This window comes from Morus notabilis, unplaced genomic scaffold, assembly GCF_000414095.1.
Source record: "Morus notabilis unplaced genomic scaffold, ASM41409v2 Scaffold69, whole genome shotgun sequence".
NCBI classification, from domain to species: Eukaryota; Viridiplantae; Streptophyta; class Magnoliopsida; order Rosales; family Moraceae; genus Morus; species Morus notabilis.
Window position 1 is genome coordinate 557,616 of NW_010364208.1, and position 21,400 is coordinate 579,015.

At 29.2% G+C, this 21,400-nt stretch overlaps 1 protein-coding gene across 1 annotated transcript; it reads right to left on the reverse strand.

Annotated features, from left to right (window-relative positions):
• Positions 1-16,637: 16,637 nt before the first annotated feature.
• Positions 16,638-20,006, reverse strand: LOC21406071. The gene is made up of 7 exons (XM_010106049.2): positions 19,737-20,006; positions 18,878-19,010; positions 18,680-18,765; positions 18,497-18,575; positions 18,285-18,394; positions 17,365-17,429; positions 16,638-16,993 (listed from the first exon to the last, which is right to left on the reverse strand). Exons 1-7 carry the CDS (start codon positions 20,004-20,006, stop codon positions 16,900-16,902), a joined length of 837 nt encoding a protein of 278 aa, XP_010104351.1. The 3' UTR covers positions 16,638-16,899.
• Positions 20,007-21,400: the final 1,394 nt, after the last annotated feature.

The window sequence follows — 21,400 nt, forward strand, 5'->3', positions numbered from 1 at the left end:
ATGAAAACCGTTTCAAGCCTAGTTCTTGCTTGTAGTTCAGTCTCTGTCTCTTTTATGTAACTGTCTTATCCTATACCCAATATAGTAGCATGTATTAAAAATTAAATAAGAAACGTTTGGTAGAGGGATTCATCCCCTGATTCGAATCATGATTCGTGGTTCGCTACAATATTTTCTCTCACAAAAAATACACGTAAATCGAAAATGATTCAAATTACATGGTTTGAATCCTCCAACCAAACGAACCCTAAAAAGAAGATGACACAACGATTTAAGACAGTAGGCTTACATTTATGGACAAAAAGAGATAAAATTTACTAGTGAGGAACACTCTCAATTACAATTCGGACAATTATTAAATGGTGAAAATGAATCTTTTAAGAACTTGAACTTTCATCCTAAAAAATTAATCTATTAAGTGGAGTGTTCCAATATACTTATAAGTTAGTGTTTGTTGTTGTATGTAAACAATGTGAGACTCTAGTTTTTTTCCCCTTTACACGCCCTGCAAGACGGTACTCTCTTTAGAGTCATCAATCTTATATTGAATGTATACAATGATGAAAATTGAACTTTTTAAAGACTTTGACTTATATCTCAAAAAGTTAATTTATTAAGTGGGATAACTCAATATTATTATAAATTTGTGCTTATTGTGGTGTATAAATAGTGTGAGACTCAGATTTGTTTTTACCCTTTACATCAAGGACTATCAAATCTTCTAAAATTTAAAATTTTTCTAATTTGAAAATGATAAAAAGAAAATACTTCAAACTACTACAAAAGGTAATTATAAATAAAAAATTATTTTTTATATGCTCCAGGAAGATGAAACTCCAATTGAAAATTTCAATGTTGAATGGTAATGGAAGATACTGTTATAGTTGAGTTTAAAGATTTTTTTTTTCCTTTGCTTTTTCTATTGTGAGAAAACAAAAATAGAAGGGAAAATTTGAATAGGGCCTATAATCGTTAAGGACCCATGGGCGTGCGCAGGGCGTAGAGAAGGACGCATTAGCAAATAGAAGGGACAACAATCATTAAGGACATGGGCACAAAGAATGGATCAGAATCGTCGAGGGAGCGGGGAAGGGACGACAATCGTCAAGGAGCTAGCGCTTGGGTTGCATGGACCCTAATAGTAGTGGCGGAGCCACATGAATATGAGCGGGCAGCTGCTCCCACTTAAATTTTTTTTAAAAAAAATATTATTTTTAAAAATTTTAAAATTTTATACTTAAATTCATATTAAAATAATATATGTTTCTATTAAAATAAATATATTTTTTTATATGCTTTTATTAAGATAATTTATTAAAGAAGGTTAATGTAAAGGAGTGCACGGAGAGAAAATAGAGATGCCGACTATAAAGGATTAGAGACTCATTAGAGTATGATTTATTTAGAAATCACATTAAAAATTTTAATATTATGATTTATGAGTAGTAGTACGCTTGTATCGTACAATACCTCTACTAATAGGGTAAGACAGCGTGCTGTTTACATTTCTAAATATAAAGGTATCATTTCAAAATAACTTTGTTAGTTTGTTAGAGTTACATTAGTGGTAGAAACAAATTAATAAGCTACTCGAATTTAGATAGACAAAATTTTGTAGTGTTCTCTTTTTTGTACTTTTTTTTGGATAAATTGGGCAACTATAATAAATAAATGAAGATGAATGAAGGATTTAGGATAGGAAGATCTCATTTCAACACCCATACAATATATACAAGGGCATTTTAGTAACTAAACAAAGCAAAAAAATGGGCCATGAATTGGCCGGATAAAAACTAAGGATGACAATGGGGCGGGACGGGTATGCTTCTCACACCTCCATATCCTACTTCCTTTTTGTCCCCCATACCCACTTAATTTAAGACGGGATCGAGGGCGGAAATTCCCCACTAGGGGAACATTAATTTTCATATCCTACCCATTTTTCCATTAAGAAATAAGTTTTAAAAAAATTATAACATTATTATACTCAAAGCAAATTTTATTAAACGTATTATAAAATGTAGTAATATAGCCAATAATATCTCATAAAAATAAACCTAAAACAAAATCCAAATTGTAACAATCTATAAACTAAATTTGTAAAAAAAAAAAAATCAAAACATTACAATATTAAAAAATTATTCTTTTTCTTTGCGTATTCTCTCCATAGCTTCACGTGAACTTTATTACTTATCCTTCTTAAACATTATAGTTTTCCGATCCTCTATAATTACTAATAATTATATATCTCATTTAAGGTTCTTTTATAAAATATAACACACATATATAAAATATGTACTAAATAAAAGTACAATAATCAAGCAGGGTAAGGAACAAGGGAGCTACCCCACTCCCGTCCCGATCCCGTCTCGAAGGTTAATTTTAGACCCGTTTAGTTCGCTGATTCGAGTTGATATGTGATTTTATGTTAACATTTTATATTGTAGTAAAAAAGTTAAATGTGACTATTTTTTAGAGTTTTTTACTATAACAAAACTCAAATTTTAAATTCAAATCAATGAAATGAACAAGACCTTTATCTCCCATAATACCCGCTTCTATCCCCATATAACATCCCTCATACTCATTCTATTAAAAGCGTACACCCACAAGTATCCATATTCACAGGTAAGATTGTCATCTCAAATAAAAACAAGAACGTTCTGACTTTGACAAGGCCCAAACCCAAAGCAAATCAAATATCTCCACTGCCCCTCACGGATCCTGGTCGGGTGAAGAGGGGCATCTTTTTCACGCCACGTCACATGCGGACGTAAACCAACTCCCACCCCACGATTTACTTGTTGGACGGTCAGGATTCCGTCTCCAAGCAAGAGAAAATACTATGTTAAGAAAATGAACCAAAATTCAAATCAGACACGACAAGTGTAAAAAAAAATTGCTCATTTATAGTCTAGAAAAATGCTGTTGAACAAGTCAAGAACATGAATAGCGTCTAAAACACAAAATATTATTGAGGCATATGTATGAAATTTATTTGTAAGCGGCTAAGCGTTGTGCTTTATTTCTTGTAATATATTAGGCATCATTACGGTCTAATTATAAATTTCTTCTTTGCTAATCAAACAGGAAATTATTGATGTTATTTATTCTGTCCTCATTCTCATCGTTTGTAGAAAAGAAATTTGGAACTCACTAATTCAAAATGACAGGACTCAATTTTACTTAAAGGATGATGTCTAATTATGGCTATTACATTATTGTTGTTCTTTTCTTCTTGTTTCTTTAAAAAAAAAATGTTAATCTTATATATGATTTAATATGCATTAGAGTTTTCTTCTATTACGTGACAATTGTTTTTACTATTGTATATTATATGGTGGTACGTGATTAATAATATCGTACTGGTTAATAAAAATGTCATCCTGCTCATAACACATACCATATCCTTCTGAAATCTGAAGGACGACCATAATATTTATTCACTCTTAGTAGACGTTTAGTTTATAGATTTAGAATTATAATTCAGAATTATTATTAATTTATGTGTGTATTTTTTGTGAGAAAAAATACTATAGCGAATCACGAATCATAATTCAAATTATGACACAAATACATCAATTAAATGCATTCAGTTTCCCCAACTAAAAATATAATTTGTTTTTTTTTTTTTCATTGGTTTGGTGGAATAAATACAAATGCGGGTGATATGGGAAATCTAAGTGGGGTGCCTTTTTTTATTACAACTATATAATAAATAGCAAAGCAATAATGAAGAAAAATAAATAACTTATTTAACTCGTTAGAGAGAGAGAGAGAGAGAGAGAGGAATTTTGCATGTGAAGGCGGGAAGTTGAGTTCTGGCCGTCTATTTTTATCTCTGCAAAGTCAAAAAAGTTGGTTTCGCGAGATCTTGGAGCTAAACGACAACAAAGAGCATGTATCGTCACGCGACTCGTGTGTACAACCACATTCTCTACCTCCCCCCACAAATGTTCAATTGTAATCAATATTTTATAATTCAAGAAACTCTTCAATCGTATAATATTAAAGTTTAATTAGGGATAATGTAACGGGCTTAACTAAAGCACTAATTATTTTATACTTGCCCAATTGATAATGATGTAACTTGTTCTGCATATGATGCGTAGTTGGTTAATAGAAGGAAAAAAAGTCCCTTTATAGCTGCCTTTATTGTTGTTACTCTCTCGAAATAAAATAAAAAATCTATATTTCTAGTGATATAGTTTCTTAAGATGACATTTTTGGGTTTCTTTCTTTTCTTAACTTCATTTCAAATTTCGACAATTCTTCCTACTAAAAAAAGGTCATTTTTAGAAATTTCTCTCTCCGTTTGGATTTTTTTTTTCATTTTTTCATTTATTCTATTTTATAGTTTCAGTATTTCTTTGTCAATAAAAAAAAAATTTATCCACTTAGATCTCATTTTATAGTGGTGATAAAAGATTAGCACATACCCTGTCATAGTACGCCAAAACTATAAAAATATTTGTCCACTTAAATCTTGTTTTATAGTAGAAATCGATTTTCTGTGCATATATTCTCATTGAACTATATATCTTTATATTTATATATATATATATATATATATATAAATAGCGTATGCTCTGATAAAATAAAATGCTGACTCTGTATCAAATTCTATCAATTTTTATATTATTTCCTTTTGATTTGATTTTAACTAACTTTCAACTTTCAAAAAGTTTTTTTTACCAATACTGATATTCTCTACCATCACGTATAGTACAAAGGTTTATAGTTGCTACTTTGAAAAAAGCATTCCCTTTCTTTTATACATTTTTTAAAAACAAAATTGCCATAATTTTTTTCGAATTAAAAGTGTTTTTTTTTGTTTCCACCATCACCAAAAGTTAGGGTCAAAGATTCAAGGGTCTACATTGACATTATTGTTAGAATAGTTGGCCAATCCATTGGTTTACTATTTTAACAATTATCTTCCAAGTAAAACAAAGTGGAGAAGATTGTCATGACTTTTACTATTCTAATAATGAAAGTAAACAAGCTAAACGAGTCATAATCATCATGATATAATGATGTATATCAATATTGGAATGTGTCCAAGTTTTATCTTTTGAAGTGATTGCTATAAGCATATAGTATTAATTATTCTCATTTCTCAATTTATGTTTTCTTATCGCGTTTATGTCTTATTAATGACTAAACACTTTGTATGGACTTCCTTCCACAGGAAAAAACAAAAAAAAAAAATTGTATATCTGTTAAACTATTGACTTTCTCTCAAAAAAAAAAAAAAAGAATAAGACTTTGAGAAACTAACACGATAAAATATAAAACAATAACTTAGATATTTCTTCGACCAAACAAAAAAATTTGACTTTAAAAATTCACTATACTAATAGTCTAAACACTATCCATCATGTTCTCAATTATCTGACGTTTTAAGTCTAAGTTGTTGGTTCAATTTCACTTGTAATTTTTATTTTTCTTATTTATAAGATGACGCATTATTTTTCTCAATTATTTTTCTTATTTCTTATTTTTCTTGTAATAGGCTAGGAAATACAAGACAACAAACATGAACGCGGTCAAATAGAAGTGCTCTTATGTCAACAGCTTGCGACAAACTTTAATTATTTTTTCAAACTTAAAATTTGAAAGAAACTCTTAAAACTAAGGTGAGAAAAACAAAAACAAAAAAAAAAACGAGATTGTTTAATTTATAGAATCATGGATTTATTCACTTGCTAATTTGTTTTTACTAAAACCCTGAAGAGTTTTCAAGTACTGGTGAGTTACTTGGCTTAAAAGATAAGTTCAATGTTCTTTTTTCTTGCCAAAAAAAAGTTGATTGTTACCCTTCAAAGAAAAAAGTAGATTGTTGAGAAAAAATAAATTATTGATCATTCTTTATTTTTAATTATTAATTTTGTATTTAAAACTATCAGATCTGATTTTAACATGATTTAATGGTCACAATACCCAGTTCGGTGCACCTGTGGGTTTCGTGAACCATCCCTTAACGACTAAAGGGATTCAAATTTTTTTCCCTCACAAATATATATATATATATATATATATATATATTACTTCTTTTTTCATGGAGGTAAGTTTAAATGAAAGATAGTATTAGTTTAACATAGTCGGCAATTGATGAAACATAAAGGATAGGTATATCAATCTTAAAATTAAAAATCTTGCTTAAAGTTATAAAACATATCATTTTTTTTTATATTTATGTGCAGCTCAAATTTTTGGCAAAAATGAAAAGAAAATATTTGAGTTTAGAGAAAAAGATGTAATGTAATTCTACTTTGAGATGTTAGATTTCATTTTTTGTGCTCGAGTAACGCTCTTTTTTCACAAAATGAATTATTATTTTCACAATTCAAATCACAACTCAAATTTTTTTTTTTGTGATAGAAAATATGATATTAAAAAAATTGAATTTAAATTTTTATGAGAAAATATTGTAACAAAAGAACTTGAGTTGTGACTTGAGACTTGAATTGTGAAAAAAAATAAAGTCTTACTCTTTAATTTTGAGATTTTTACAATTATGAATAAAAAAAAAGGATTTATATACTTTTGTTTTAAACAATCACATATGCATTAAATTATATCGATTTTTTATACTCTTTATTTTAATATAAGAATTATATGGTAGGATAAAAAAAAATATTAGTAGGTTTCGGTTTTGCATCCATCAAGTTGTCAGAAAGTGTCTCTTCTTATACTTTTTATTTTTATTTTTATGTAATTTTAATCTAATTTAACGGCTAAAAATATATCCTATCAATAGAAAATCCTATTGTATAATGACTCTTTGAATATATAACAATATTAGAGTTAACGTTTAGAAACATATCTCACTAAAATATGTCCTATCATAAACAACTCCTATTCTCTCTGTCTTTTTTTTAAAGATTATTTTCACTAGTGTCCCTGAATTTTGAGATCATTTTCAGTTTATTCTCTGAACTTTAAAAACTCTTGTTTTACCTCTTAAATTTTGAATTATTCTCAATTTAAAATCAGATAGAAAAGAATATATTAAGTGTGATAATGTAATTTTTATAACAGAAATCTAAATAGAAAGACCGCATGACTATGTTATTCTCTTTTTTATCTGTTTTTAATAAAAATTGTAATAGAATGGGTTAAGTGAAAATAATTTAAAAATTCATAGAGTAAAATGAGAATTTTTAAAATTCAGTAGGCAAACTGAGATTAAATTTTAGAGAGTATAAGTGATAATAATTTTTTTATTGCCCTTTTTAATTTGTTTCCCTTGATAACAATAAATTAACAATACATTTTCTCCATTAAAAAAAAAAAAAAAAAAAAAAAAAAAAAAAAATTTTTCCCCCCCTCATCTATCGTAGATTCCGTGGTTTAGTTGTCGACGAAAAAAAAATCCCGAAAATTCGAAAATTTATTTCTAAAAGAATAAAGGGCAAGAGGAATGTAGGACCCACAAATGAATCAGTTGGTCAACGACCGATGACGGATTCCTGATATGTGGGTTCCACCATTTGCGACGGTGGGACCTTTAGGACAATGTCACTTTGTCGGACTTTTATTATTTATTTGTTTATAGGTAGAGCAAAATATTCTACTAGAGAATTTTTGACTGTATTTAGAATTAATCTCGTTTTTATTTTTTACGTTTTTAAAAAAAAAATAAAAACGTTTTTAAAATGGTGTTTGATATAATAAAAATAAAAAAATAAAAAAATTATTTAGTTTAGTGTAAAATGAGAGAGAAATAAAAATGACTTTTAGTCGTTTTTCATTTTTTATTTTCGTTTTCTCCTCTCTCGAGCAGAGAGAGAAAGAGAGACATTAATAGAGTTTTTTATACTAAAAATAATCTTTTGATAAAATTACCAAATGTATTTTTAAAAATAATTTCTGTTTAAAATTGAAAACGTTTTCATTTTCATATTCATATAAAAAATAAAATCATTTTAGAACGAGTTCTAAACGCGCCCTCTATTTTTGAGACATTTTTGGATATGCTAATATATTGATAGGTTAGATTTTTTATCTATTAAATTAGTATAAAATCACATAAAAATAAAAAAAATATGCAAATTTAATAGTTAAAAAAACTTAAATTACCAAAACACAAGACATATAAGAGAATCTCTATTTTTTTAAGGGACATTTATTTTATTTTAGTTTTCTTGCTCCATCCATATTGACATTTGAAATTTCTATAGATTTTTTCTTTTAATTTTTGTTTAGGTTTTGAAAAGTGCCGGCTTCCGGTCATTTTCATTTTTTTAAATTCAATTTCAGATGATTAGCAAAAACAAAAAATAGTTCGACAAAAAAAAAAAGTTTTAAAACGGACATCAAACTGATCGAACTAAATCAAACCAGTCAGTTAGTTTAATTTGGTTTAAATGAAAAAAACAATTAAATTAGTATGTTTTGTTGTTTTACCCTTTAAAACAATCAAATCAAATCAAACTAAACCAAAACCAATTCCTAATTTTCTATTTATAAATTATATTTATAAAATTATAATTAATTAGATTATTATATTTTCAAAAAAATGTATTTATTCCAAAATTAAATAATCTTTATCGTAATGATTTCTAATTGTAATAGTAACTTTGATTAACCTAGCTTAACCTTTTTGTTTCATTTTTAGATTTCACGAACTATGGAAGAAGTCTACAAGTATATTCAGACAGTTTTTCTTTGGAATCAAAAAGTTTAGAATAGATAGTTGGTTTGTAATTTACCATTTCATGTCTAATGGATTTGATCCCTTGAATGTTTTACTTTCGTTGAAGATGCATAATTCTTAAGTTTGGATGTTTTATTTATGTTATGAATTCGATACTTCATTCTTGTGTTACTGATCTTTATAACTAAAAATTAGAGGCATGTTTATCATATCAAAATTTTGGTTTTAATTGTGGTTGAAAAAAAGTTTATAAATATGTTCAAACCAATTTAGAAAACTAAACCAAATCTATTGCAATCAGTTTGGTCGAACTGGGCTTGATCCTTTCAATGGTTTGGTATGGTTTAAAAATCTTGAAAGAGATATTTGTAGAACTCAAGATCTTTATACTTTACTCTGGATTATTCCTTTTTAATTAATATAGTTATTTGATTAAAGAGTATTAATCAACTGTAAGGATACAAATTTAAGATTCATACATTTCAAAAGGTATTTGTCTCATTTTTTTATTTCCAACCCAACTTATAATGGGTTTAATTTCTCTTTCATCCAGATAAAGTGGTTTGATTTGGTTAATCAATCAATATTATAATTTTCTATAAAAAAAAATCATTATTATCCCCTGCATTCCATTTTTTTATTAATAGGTTAAGTTTCTTCGTTTGTTCATTTTTCTATTCGTGATAGCAAGCGATTAAATACTTTTAGATAGGCAAAGGGTTGAATTGAATACCAGAAGAGTGAAGTATAATTCCTTAGCTTGATCAATAAGGTCAAAGCTAATCATAAGACCATTTTCTCATTGTGATTTTAGCGGAACCATCACAATTAGGATTTCAAGACGCAACAACACCTACGATGCAAAGGATAATTGATCACTTACATACGGTATAATTTTCTTCCTCAAGCTAAACAATAATAATATTTTTGGTTTTCCTATTAATTAAGGATCTTGGCATGCATTTTATGGAATTTCCACTATTAAAAAAAGAAAAAAAATCAGAAATACCACTTAAAATAATAAAAAACAATATTTATATCACTTCACTTAAAATTAAATTATTATTATTTAATTAATAAGGAGAGGCCACAATAACACTTAATTATTTAAAATGACATAAATTATAGGTCTCTATAAAATTATAATAAATCATGTACTTTTCTGTCAAAAAAATCTCATCCCACATGATTACCCACGGAACTACCATTGAGATTCTTTGGACAATATTTCTTGATATCATATTTTGTCTATTGATTATTATTATTATTATTTTTTTTTTTGCTGTTCTTAAAATTGTATCAAAAAATCAATTTATCATTCTAAAAACCATCGATTTAGAGTTTTTCTAAAATGCGTGGGCACATGAATAATATTTTTCTAAAGTGCGGCTGCGAAGTATATCGATTTTTTTTTTTTGGGGGTAATAAACGTCATAACTTTGAATAAAAACTGGATATGGCTCTGACTTTTGCCATATATTTATCAAGCCAAATTTGATAAAACACGTGATATAACTTTGAATTTCTCCATACACATATGTATGTAAAATGTCCAAAGAGACGGTTCAAGAATACTCACCCTAAAATATAAAGTGTATTATATATATATATATATATATATAAATAAATTAGTGTTAAGGACAAAGAAAATATTTTCAGCACAATTAATGATTGTATGTGCTTCTTTATTGTTTGTATTTAAATAAAAGAGAAAGGTAGTTTTAGCTTGATGAGCATTCACCATTCTTCACAACCTATATATGATAGTGTAATATGTGTCCTATACATAGCACAGGATTCATGCAAAAAAAAAAAAAGAGAAAGAAAATTTTTTAGGTTATGTACAGCTTAATTAAGGAGTAAGTAATACTATAAGGATAATAATGTTTGGATTATTTTCATAAATGTCCCCAAAGTATGTACCTTGTTTTAAAGTGCCCCTTAATTTTTTAAAATAGTTTAAAATGCCTCATGATCTATGGAAAATAATTCAAAATACCCCTTCCGTCTAATTCTGTCTTTTTGGTGATGTGGCAGGAAATAAATATTAGTTAGAGTCATTAAATTAAACCTAGATCCTCAACTCATCTCTGGCATCGACGAAGACCATTCTTCTAGTTTCTTTTTTTCGAAATACAGAAAGGAAAAAATACAAAATACAAAAACAAAAACGAATTTGAAAAAAAAAATGTTGGAGATGCCATAGCAAGAACCCAGCCTACAACGGGGATCATCGGCTCATAGATGGTGGGTTGCGACCCACCACCTCCTCTAATCGTTCAGATATGGGAATCCCTCTGTCGTTGGTGAAGACCTTGCATCATGCCAGTCCTCTCGTGAAGAAATCCCACCGCTGCGCCACTTACTCCCGACGCTTCGAACAAATTTGAAACCAGATCTGCTATGCCACCAACACTTAGCTCCTGTTGCACCCATCTTCAATCTCTATTAGCGCGAGACTCTTCACACAACGCTCAACTCCCGTAATGAGCAAAAAAAGCATTTTTCTTTGTAAAATTGTTGTTTTGGATCTTGATTGGAAGTTGAGAATGTGGAAGAAAATGAGAAAAAAAGACGAAAAAAAGATGAAAAAGAAAAGAAGGCGTTTGAGATAAATTACTTGAAGAAATAAAAAAGAAAGTGATATTTTTAGGTCAAATTGATTTTTTGAAGAATTTTTCTTCAATTAATGCTATTGTTGTAAGAGTTTATGTGATTGAGACCGACTTGTGTTTGGAGATAAATTACTTATCTTTCAAAGCAAAAAATGACTTCATTTAATGGGTTTAACTGTTCTTTCTTTTGTAAAATAATGGTGAATAAATTCATTTTTGAACAATGTTTTTCTTCTTCTTTTTTTTTCCCTCAAATGATCCCTAATGTGCCGATCCTAAGAACTTGATATCATAATCCTAAGAACAATGTTTCTCTTTTTTTTTTTTAATCCCCTCAAATGATCCCTATGTGCCGATCCTAAGAATAGTGTTTCTCTTCTTTTTTTTTTCTCCTCAATGATCCCTAATGTGCCGCTCCTAAGACCTTTATTGTGAATACGATCGACTTTTCTCCAACCTTAAATTAAATCAAGCTACATATGGCTAACAGAAATTGGCGTATGATAGTCGCCTCCAATTTTTAATTGTTTTTATTATATAATTACTTATATATATTTAATTATAGTTTAATGGTTTTAATTTATTTTTTACCAGCCACGTCAGCAAATCCGTTAGGATTATAGACAGGAACCATTTTTTTTATAGATCGGAGAGTTTTTGAACCATTTTAAAAAAAAAAATTAGGGATACTTTGAAACAATGTACATATTTTGGGGGCATTTATGAAAATAATCCATAATGTTTTTCTTTTAAAGCTAAGGTCTAAGTCCATGAATCCCTTGTACTTGAAAAGACAAAAATCTCCATTCTACAAACAAAGCTGATTATTTGTATATTGAAATCGAAATGAATCTAGGAAACATAATATAAATATGTATAATTATGTTACATAAAAGTCAACAAAAAGATTAATCATGATGCACAAAAAGGATTACGTGTGAACTCAAGTATATATTATATGTTAGTATATACGAGAGTTTAACATAGTACCAAAAAAGGAAAAAAATAACATCTTGTAGTAATAAACAGTGAGAGAACTAATTTGTAAAAACTATGTCTATAAACAAGTAACAATTTAAATTATACATGATGGAGATAAATATATATACATATATATATATATATATATTTGTTTTGAGCTCAATTTATGTCAGCTTCCTTATAAAATTACAGGAAAAAAAGTATTTTAATCTCATGCATGCATATGGCATGGATATTAAATACTGTACGCCGTATTGCTTTGAATATAAGAATATATGTGTTTATCTTGGTGTTTTGAATAGGGCTTATTTAAAATTTTAACTTATATTCTATAGTGGTCATCTCTTACCAAGAAAGACCGCCAGCATTTTTAAACCTTGTGGAAATACCTTTCAAGCCAAACAATAAATAATTAAATAAAAAATACGATTAAATTTCCGACTTTTCTTTTCTTTAAATATTCTTGGTCTCTGTTCTAAGCAAGCGTTATACAATGAATATTGTAAAACAAACAATTCATAGATAAACTATAGTTTAATTTCGAGCTGCACAAATTTGTGTTGTGTGGAGTGAGTAGGTGAACATGGGGTGGAGTGCAAATTTCTTTCATAATATTCTTATTTTTATCTTTATTTTTACTTTACTTTTATTTTTCTTTATTCTTTTTTTTTTTTTTTTTGGTGCTTTGTTTTTCGATAGGGAAGAAGAAAAGGCATCGATAATGTCAAAATCGTTGACTAAATTTTATGTTTACGTGCCGTCAAGGTTTGGCAGTGCAACCACCACTTACATTCCACTTCGAATTCAACCCCATATTTTTGAGTAGATTATTGAGTACCATTTAACTATGATTTGGTTTTAGGGATTTAATGTTTTAAGCTAATCTTTGATACTGTAATGCCAATATTATATTTGACAAAAAAGTTGTATAAATATTACATTTTTAGTGCATTATCCTATTTTATGCTCATTGCAAAACGAGATTTTAAATGGTAGCTTAGACTAAACTTTAGATTTTAATTTTGTAAATGAAAATTTTGATTTTTTAAATAACTGAAACATAATAAAATGTTGTTTGTAATTATAAAGGGAAAAGGTCGATATATTACTTAATAAGAAATAATATTAAAATTTAGCATATATTGTACTAAGTTTGTCATTAAATATAACATTATATTGGAAATCAATGATTTTGTTATATAAATGTCGAATTAGACATTGCATTTTAAATTACCAAACTAACTCGTAAAAGCTGGGGGGTACGAATTTTTATCCAACTTTTGTTTCTTCGTTATCTACTTTGTCAGAGTACCAATGCCAAATTGTTAATAAAAGAAGAAGAAAAAGAAGAAATACATTTTAATTAACTTTATCATTCTTTTCTTTGAATGCACACTAAAGTGAGTTAACTAAAATTGAATAAATCCTAAGAAAAAACTAAAATTGAATAAAATATTATTAAGGATTCTACACACACAAAAGTAACGGAGGAATTAGAGTTAAACACCATCTTTGTGTGGCGCTCAATACAATTGGTATCCTAAACATTGTTGAATCACTAATCTAGCCGATAAAAAGAAAAAAAAAATGCACTATTTATTTATTTATTTATTTTTGCTAATGAAAAAAAAGAGATAATTAGTGTCATCCCACCACATCCTTTTCGTCACACGGCATGCATTAATATAACATCGCGACTATTGCTAATTTGTCCATTGAGTCATTGTTAAACTACTTATGGGTTAGTTACATATATACATCTTGTTTTAGCTCTTTCTCAATTCATAGAAGTTATAGAAGTACAGATTGAATTTGATAAACATACTTCTCAAATTTAAATAAGGAGCCTTTGCAGTTCCGAAAATTAGTGAAATAAATTGAAAAAATATAAAAAATTAAAAATTAAAATATAATTATGTATTTATCCCAATTACTTATTTGTATATTCTCAAACTAAAAGTCAATTTTCTCTAATTGAGGGCAAGTAGAAAAGTGGCCAACTTCAATGTGCAGGTATGGTATTGATTGGACTTGGGATTCTTAAACATGAAAATTGATGGAGTCAAAAAAGGTGAAAAAGTTTTGGATTCACAAACAAGCTTTTTAATTCTCAAAAACTTAATGGAGTCAATTGAGTGGGGAGGGAAAGTTGAAGAAAGTGGTTTTAATTTATGCTTCCACCTATGTAGCAATAACAAGTAGATAAATTTGTGCTTGCGCTGATTTGTTTCTTGTACTCTTGTGTTTATTTTTCTTAGAGTAAGAAAATGTGTTTTTGACTCCTAATTTAAAAGAATTTGAAATTTTTTATTTTTTTTTTCTTTTTGGTCTATTAGACAAAAAGGTACAAACTGTTTTCTTTCTCATTTTGCTATCTTTTTTGTGGTGGGGACCTAATTAGAACTTCTCTTGCAATTTTGTCAAAAAAAATTGTAAGGCCAACCACCTAACCGACCTTCCAATGAAATTGAAATTTAGACAAGTACTAGAGAAAAAAAAAAAAAACTAGCTGCCAAGAATATGATTTTGAATTGTACAAAAAGGAAATTCGAGTCCTCTTTTTTTTTTTTTTTTTTTTTTTTTTTTTTTTTTGGCTAAAGGAAATTCGAGTCTTGTTAGTAGGATAAGGTTTTGTTTTATTTTTATTATTATGACATGTGATTCACATTTACCTCGTGTTTATGATTTTCTTCAAAAGAAAAGATGGAGGAGATTGACCAAAGGTAGCTAATGAGAACGAGCGTGATTATAGTAATATCTGCTCATTAGATTTTTTTTTTTTTTTTTTTAATTGTCTGTCTTCATGGAATCTTATGAAGAAATTGACTCATGAAAATGGACCCAAGAATCTTTCAATCAGGTCATTTCGTTGTTAATGTCGACAAAAATATATAAGAGGTTAAATGAGACAGATACTTTTTAGAGTGTATGAATCTAAATTTTTACTTTTTATTCTTAATTAATAATATCATTTTTAATCAAATAACTATATTAATTAAAAGAGTATCACTCCTCCTTTTGTGTACAGATTATTTGAATCGTCTTCCTAATAATTTTCTCCATATTAAGATGTACAGATTATTTGAATCGTCTTCCTAATAATTTGCCCCATGCTACACATAACAGAAGTTAATATAGGCCCAACCCAACAAAATCTTGGGTCCTTTCCCTCACATTCCACGGCCCACGTAATCTTTATTTATTTAAAGGAAAAAGGCGAAAAATACCTTAAAAATGCAGGGTAATCCAAACCCTTACCATTGATTAATCCGTTTTTAGTTAAATAACTACATTAGTCAAGCGTATTAATGAAGAGTCAATGATAAAAATCCAAATCTCTGCACTGTAAAGGTAAGTTCAGCAATGTCTGAAGATTAGGGAATCTCTCCTCCTTCCGTGTTGGAGTAAATTTCTCTATATCAATGTTCTTCTACCTTCTTTTAGAGTTGTCCGTTCGGTTTGTTAATTCAAATTTTTAATTCGAGTTGAAATGTAATATTATGTGAAAATTTTTTATTGTAACAAAAAAATTAGATATGACTGTTTCTGAGAACTTTTTACTGTAGCAAAACTCGAATTTTAAACTAGAATCAGCGGGACCTAGATCTTCATGTTAGGAGAAAATTAGTGATCTTAACTTTAGAGTCCATAACTCCGGACTAGAATTTTATCTTTTTCTCTTTATTAACACTCTTCTGATTAATATAATTATTTGAAAATATTAATAAAAAATAAAGATTAAAAATCTAAACCCATATAATTTAAGTGATATTTATCTCATTTCTCTTTATGTTAAAAGTCTTTTAGGGTCCATATAATGGTCTTACAATGCAATACTTTCCAAAAAATGATATATCATCCAACACTATGCCCGCCCCTTCCAAATCCCCAGTGAGAGTACCAGCCACTAGACCAACCGCTAAAAGGATATGCCGTTAAAAATTAGGACAATGCTAGGTATCTAAAATCATCTATCAAGATTTTTATACCAAGTAATTTAATGAATGGGTTCTTAATTGTCAATCAGTAAAATACACTTATAAATTGGAAAAGGAAAATGAAAATTCGCTTATACCGCTTGGTACCAAAAAATAAATAAATAAATAAATTACGCGAGATCCAATCATTAGAGAATCTTTACCGTGGAGTAAGTTATTTTCTTCACTAGTGGGGATAACTTTTTTAACCGTTGAACAGTTTTTTAACGGTCAGATTTGTATAAGTCCGTATAAAAAATTTACAATATGTCACATAGAGTTATTCCTACAGCAGATCTAACCAATGAAAAATTAATCAACGGTAAAACTTATGCCTATTAGTCTCTGTTTGACATGTCGGATCGCAAAAACTCAATTTTTCTTGCTCTTTTTGGAGGGCAATACTCGAAAAATTATGTTTTCATTCATTTGGTCATAAACAAGCATAGCATTCTCCATGTGTACCTATGGATCAGACTCTACAGGTAAACACTAGTTTCTTTACTGCTTTTAGTCATGAGGTAGATAACATCCAAAAAAGAAGAAAAGGAAAAAAAATAAAAATAAAAAATAAAACCCACTTGAAATCTTACAGAACACGCGGCAACCAGACCAATGCCATCGCAGAAGTGCTTTTACAAGCAGCGTTAAGTGTGTCACGGTCTCAGAACCGGCCTGCCCTTATGTCCCCATCCAGGCGATCTGCGTTAAGTGTTCCGGGAAGCTCTTGAAAGTCTTCATTGAAGATGGAGTAGGCACTGAAGTATTGGGCAACAATGAAGAAAAGTAAGATCATGAATGAATGCTTTAATTTTAGTGATTCATATGGTTGGGAATGGAGATGTTAAAAACATAACTTAAAATAGTTCCCCAAGGGGATAAATCGATGGCTAGTCCATTTCTATTCCAAATGTTTGGGAGACAAAACACTGAACACAGAAGTAACTATAAACACATACAAACATAAGAATAACATATTTTCTTCCAAAAAAAAGTAATTTATTTGCATTAGATTTGTTAATTAATGATGGAAGCCATATAATAGTTTTATCATTTTAGATATAGTAAGTTTAGCAGGAGCTCAATTCACAATATTTTTAGCAACAAAATCCATCACAAATGTCGATACCTGACGTCACCAGGTTGCCGTTTTCCAAGATTCAGGAGAATGATGACGAAGCCTGTTCCTAGTATCTGAACACATCACAAATAATATAAGGAATCCATCTTAGAAAGTTGCCAACAAGTCAATTAGATTGTCTTGTACATTTCTTTCATCCCAAGACAACACTATGATCTACCCAGCTGTTAAAGTCACCAAAGCAAAAACTTCCTCGTTTATTCACCTCTTTCCATGAATTTCACTTAATAAATAAGTGTTTAGAATTAGAGGCCCTAATTCTTCACTATTGAAAGCAACAAAATCGCAGAAAAGAAGCAAACAAACAATAACACACAAGATTTATAGAGGTTCACCCTTAACTCTCATAGTGTTCTCTCTAACCTCACTCTTAACCCTGAATATGACAACGAGTTATACATATGTTACTAAGCTGGATTACATTTTTCTCTACACATGATTTCTCCTCTCTACAATTGTAAGGCCTATGTGGGAATTTTTTCTTTTTCTCCACTTGCTTTCTAGATTTCATCAAAATAAAGCCGGCATGCTCTGAAGTTAGATTAAACCATTTAAAACACAGAATAATACAGTAGATAGAATGGATGAGTGAGAAAATTTCCACATAGCTTCAATAGTGATGGCGTCAGACCAATAATCACAGAAAAAAGATTTCAGTCCTAGGTCTTTCGTAAAATGGGCTTTGACATCCAAAAACTAAAACATAAAGTTGGTGTCCTTGGTCTTTAACATCTAAAATCCAAAAATATAAAATAAAGAGAGGAGACCCTAATCATTCATACATAAAGAAACTAACAAAAAGAGAAAAGTGATAAATCTTAAAGTATGTAAGTTCAAAAGTAATTAGTAAAACTGGATTCTACATATATTCATTAACAACATAGACTAACAAGGAGGAGCAAACTTACGTATAGAGGGCCAAGGCCCCATCTATTGGCAACAGGAGCCAAAATAAACCACATAATGATAATAATCCACGCCTTTAGACTGAGAGAGAAAATTGCCATCAAAAGGATATCTACCAATGAAACATAAAAAATAAAAAAAACATAAAAACACAAAAACATCATTTAATATAATATTATCTATATAGATAAGCACAGCTCATTTTAATGGTTACCGGGAAGCGTCAACTTGTCATGTAGGAAACAATAAAGCGTCCTTTTCCACCTGCTTGATGACTGTGGAAGCTGAAACTTCTGGAATCCAAATAAATACATGAGAATGAAAAAAAGAAAAATGAAGAAATATATATACAGGGTGAGAAAAATTTATTTCCATATGAACACTCAGCGCTTTGTACCAGATCTTCTTCGTCGTCGTCATCATCGAATCCATCCCGTAGAATTTTACTTGGCGGCTTTGGTTTCACAGCAACAATTAGAGAATCTGAAAATGAAAAGTAACTAGCTACTTAAACAATGTGAGACAAACAATAGCCAGATGAAACAAGGAAAAATGTTGTATTAAAAATATAACTTGTAATGAGCTAGACCAATACCACCATTATTGAGTTGCAGGCAAGCATCCTCGCCATTTTTACTGTCGTGCAAAACATTTCCTCGCAAAATAAGCCTCAAATTCTCGATCGGTAAATGGTTATTCCCAGCCATCAATTTTCTCAACTCATGCACCTAGTTGCAAGGGAAAAAGGGGGGGAACGTTATCAATGATGTGAAACCAAAAACATCTTGAACCAACAAATTATGATGTAAAACCAAGAACATCTTGAACCAACAAATTTATGCAACTTTTAAAGTGCTTGAAAAATTCATAAAGATGAATCAATGACTTTGTAGAAAGCATCTATTTCCATAGAAGAGTTCACAATTGCATTAACCTCTAATAGACTAATAACTTTCAATAGAAACACAAAATACTAAAGCTGGCCCCAAAAATTCAAAATTGCCAAAATACACATTAAAAAAAAAAAAAAAAAACCCGGAACTTTTGTCAATAACATGAAATCATCGTAGATATAATAGTAAAATAAAAACTTACATGTAAGATTCACCAACTAACATGTAGAACAGAGTAAATTAAAGACAAATTAGAATAATTCGGAGACCTCAATTGCAAACCCAATTAATTAACATAATGTAGCATTAAAAAAAAGTGAATTAAAGACATAATTGCAAACTCAATCAGAATAATTCAGCACTAATTTTGTTTTCTATGAGTAGCCTTAATACTGATAGTAATTCTTCGCTGATCCAGATCTTCTAGTGCAAAAAGGGTCCAATTCACCAAAAGGGTATATGATTATAGTCGCGAAAGAATTGAAAATCATCAGAAAAAAAAACAAACAAAATTCTATTTAAAGAAAGAAAAAAAAAACCCCAAATTGGTTTTAGGCGTACTTTGATGGAAGAAGGGACGCGGAGACGAGAGGGGCGAGCTGGGCCGACGGTTCTGACGACGATTTCGACCGTATTCTTCGTCGTCGTTTTGGGGTCGTCGTCGCCATTAATGTCGTTGTCGTTTATGGGTTTTAATCCTTTCTTCTCAACGATCTCTCCCATACCGTATATGCGGCCAACGACCACCAGAACTCTCCGGTGTCCGTACAACGGCAAGCGTCTGTTCGGAGTTTTGCTTTTCCCGTGTGAAGTTTCCGTTTGTCGTGTCATCTTTTATTGAATGGAACCAATATATATTTGCAAGGAAAAAAACAAAAAGTAAATGACATTTTTCACGGTAAATAATTGAAGTAAATAATATTTTTACGGCAAATAAATAAAGTAACAGCAAGGTTTAAAAAGGATAAAAATTGCTGTTTTAAAATTTTTATTTTTTATTTTTAATTAATACTCTTTTAATTATTATAATTTTTTTATTAAAAGGTCAAATATAAAAATTTAAGCTACAAGCGTTTTTAGAGATATTTGTCCCCTTTTTTTTTTATAAAAATATGAAATAAATAACCGTCAATAAAAAATTTAATAGCTAAATAATTTAAGTTCCTTCTAATAAATAGGTTATTTACTAAATAAATTACTTCAAATTTTCCTCGAAAAAAAAAACATCAGTTGTCTCTAGACATAATGACGCAAAAATCATGTTGTTTCATGTTTGGGACTTCCAAACGACATGATAGATCCAGTCAGTTGAAAATAGCGTCGTTTGATTTTATTCTCTCATTTTGTTTTCTTAAGAAATGAGTCTTTGGTCTTCGTGTCCCCAACGTACTAAAAAAAATCATATTTTTTTGATGAAAACAATAGTGAAAGAAGATCATGTTTTTCAAATGACGGGAATAGAACATGTTCTCACAAGAAATAAATGACAAGAAACAACACGATCTTCTTTCATGTCGTTTTTGAAGCTGCTTGTCTCTTTTGGTCGTTTGAGAACTTTGAACTATTTTTCATGTAATGAAAACGTCAAGTGGCATCAATTCATCTTTAGGCTGTTTTCTTGGAAGTATGTCTTTTTCTTGTCTTTTATAACATACGACAGAAAACATAAAGTCGTTTATTGAAACAACACGAAATGAGAATGTCGCTTAAGCTACACCAACATTTTTCTTCTTCATATCCTCATGAAAGAATGACATGATTTTCTTGTCGTTTCCAGATTTACTTTACTTATCTTTAAAAAAAAGAAAAAACAGAAAATAAGGATCTCTGTCTTTCATGATTTCCACGTCGTATCTTTTCTTTTTGTTTTATAGGGGATCAACGTTAGCTTTCATGCTGTGAGAAGTCACATATATTTCTTGTCAAATGATAATATTTATGTCGTCTCCTGAGAAAATACGTCTTTTTGTTAGTACGACACCAAAATATCATATATTTTAAAAATAAATTTATACATCTTTTCATGTAAATCATGTCGTGTTAAAAGAAGGATATGATTTTATCTTGTGTTCTAATTTAATTATCTTTTTCTTGTTGTTTTATGAAAGGAAAAATGCCTAAAGTATCTCTTGTGTTTTGCAAAATATCACTCTCGTCTCTTTTATTTTTAAATGTCTAAAACATCCAGTATCTTAATAAAAGTAGACCCGTGCGTTTGATTACAT

Bases quoted from the DNA above. Each gene is read 5' to 3' on its own strand.
- LOC21406071 (XM_010106049.2), bottom strand. From the start codon at position 20,006: ATGACACGACAAACGGAAACTTCACACGGGAAAAGCAAAACTCCGAAC. The intron at 19,011-19,736 runs GTACGCCTAAAA...CCTTGCAACTAG, and splicing joins GCGTCCCTTCTTCCATCAAA to GTGCATGAGTTGAGAAAATT. The intron at 18,395-18,496 runs GTAACCATTAAA...TTTCATTGGTAG, and splicing joins TGACAAGTTGACGCTTCCCG to ATATCCTTTTGATGGCAATT.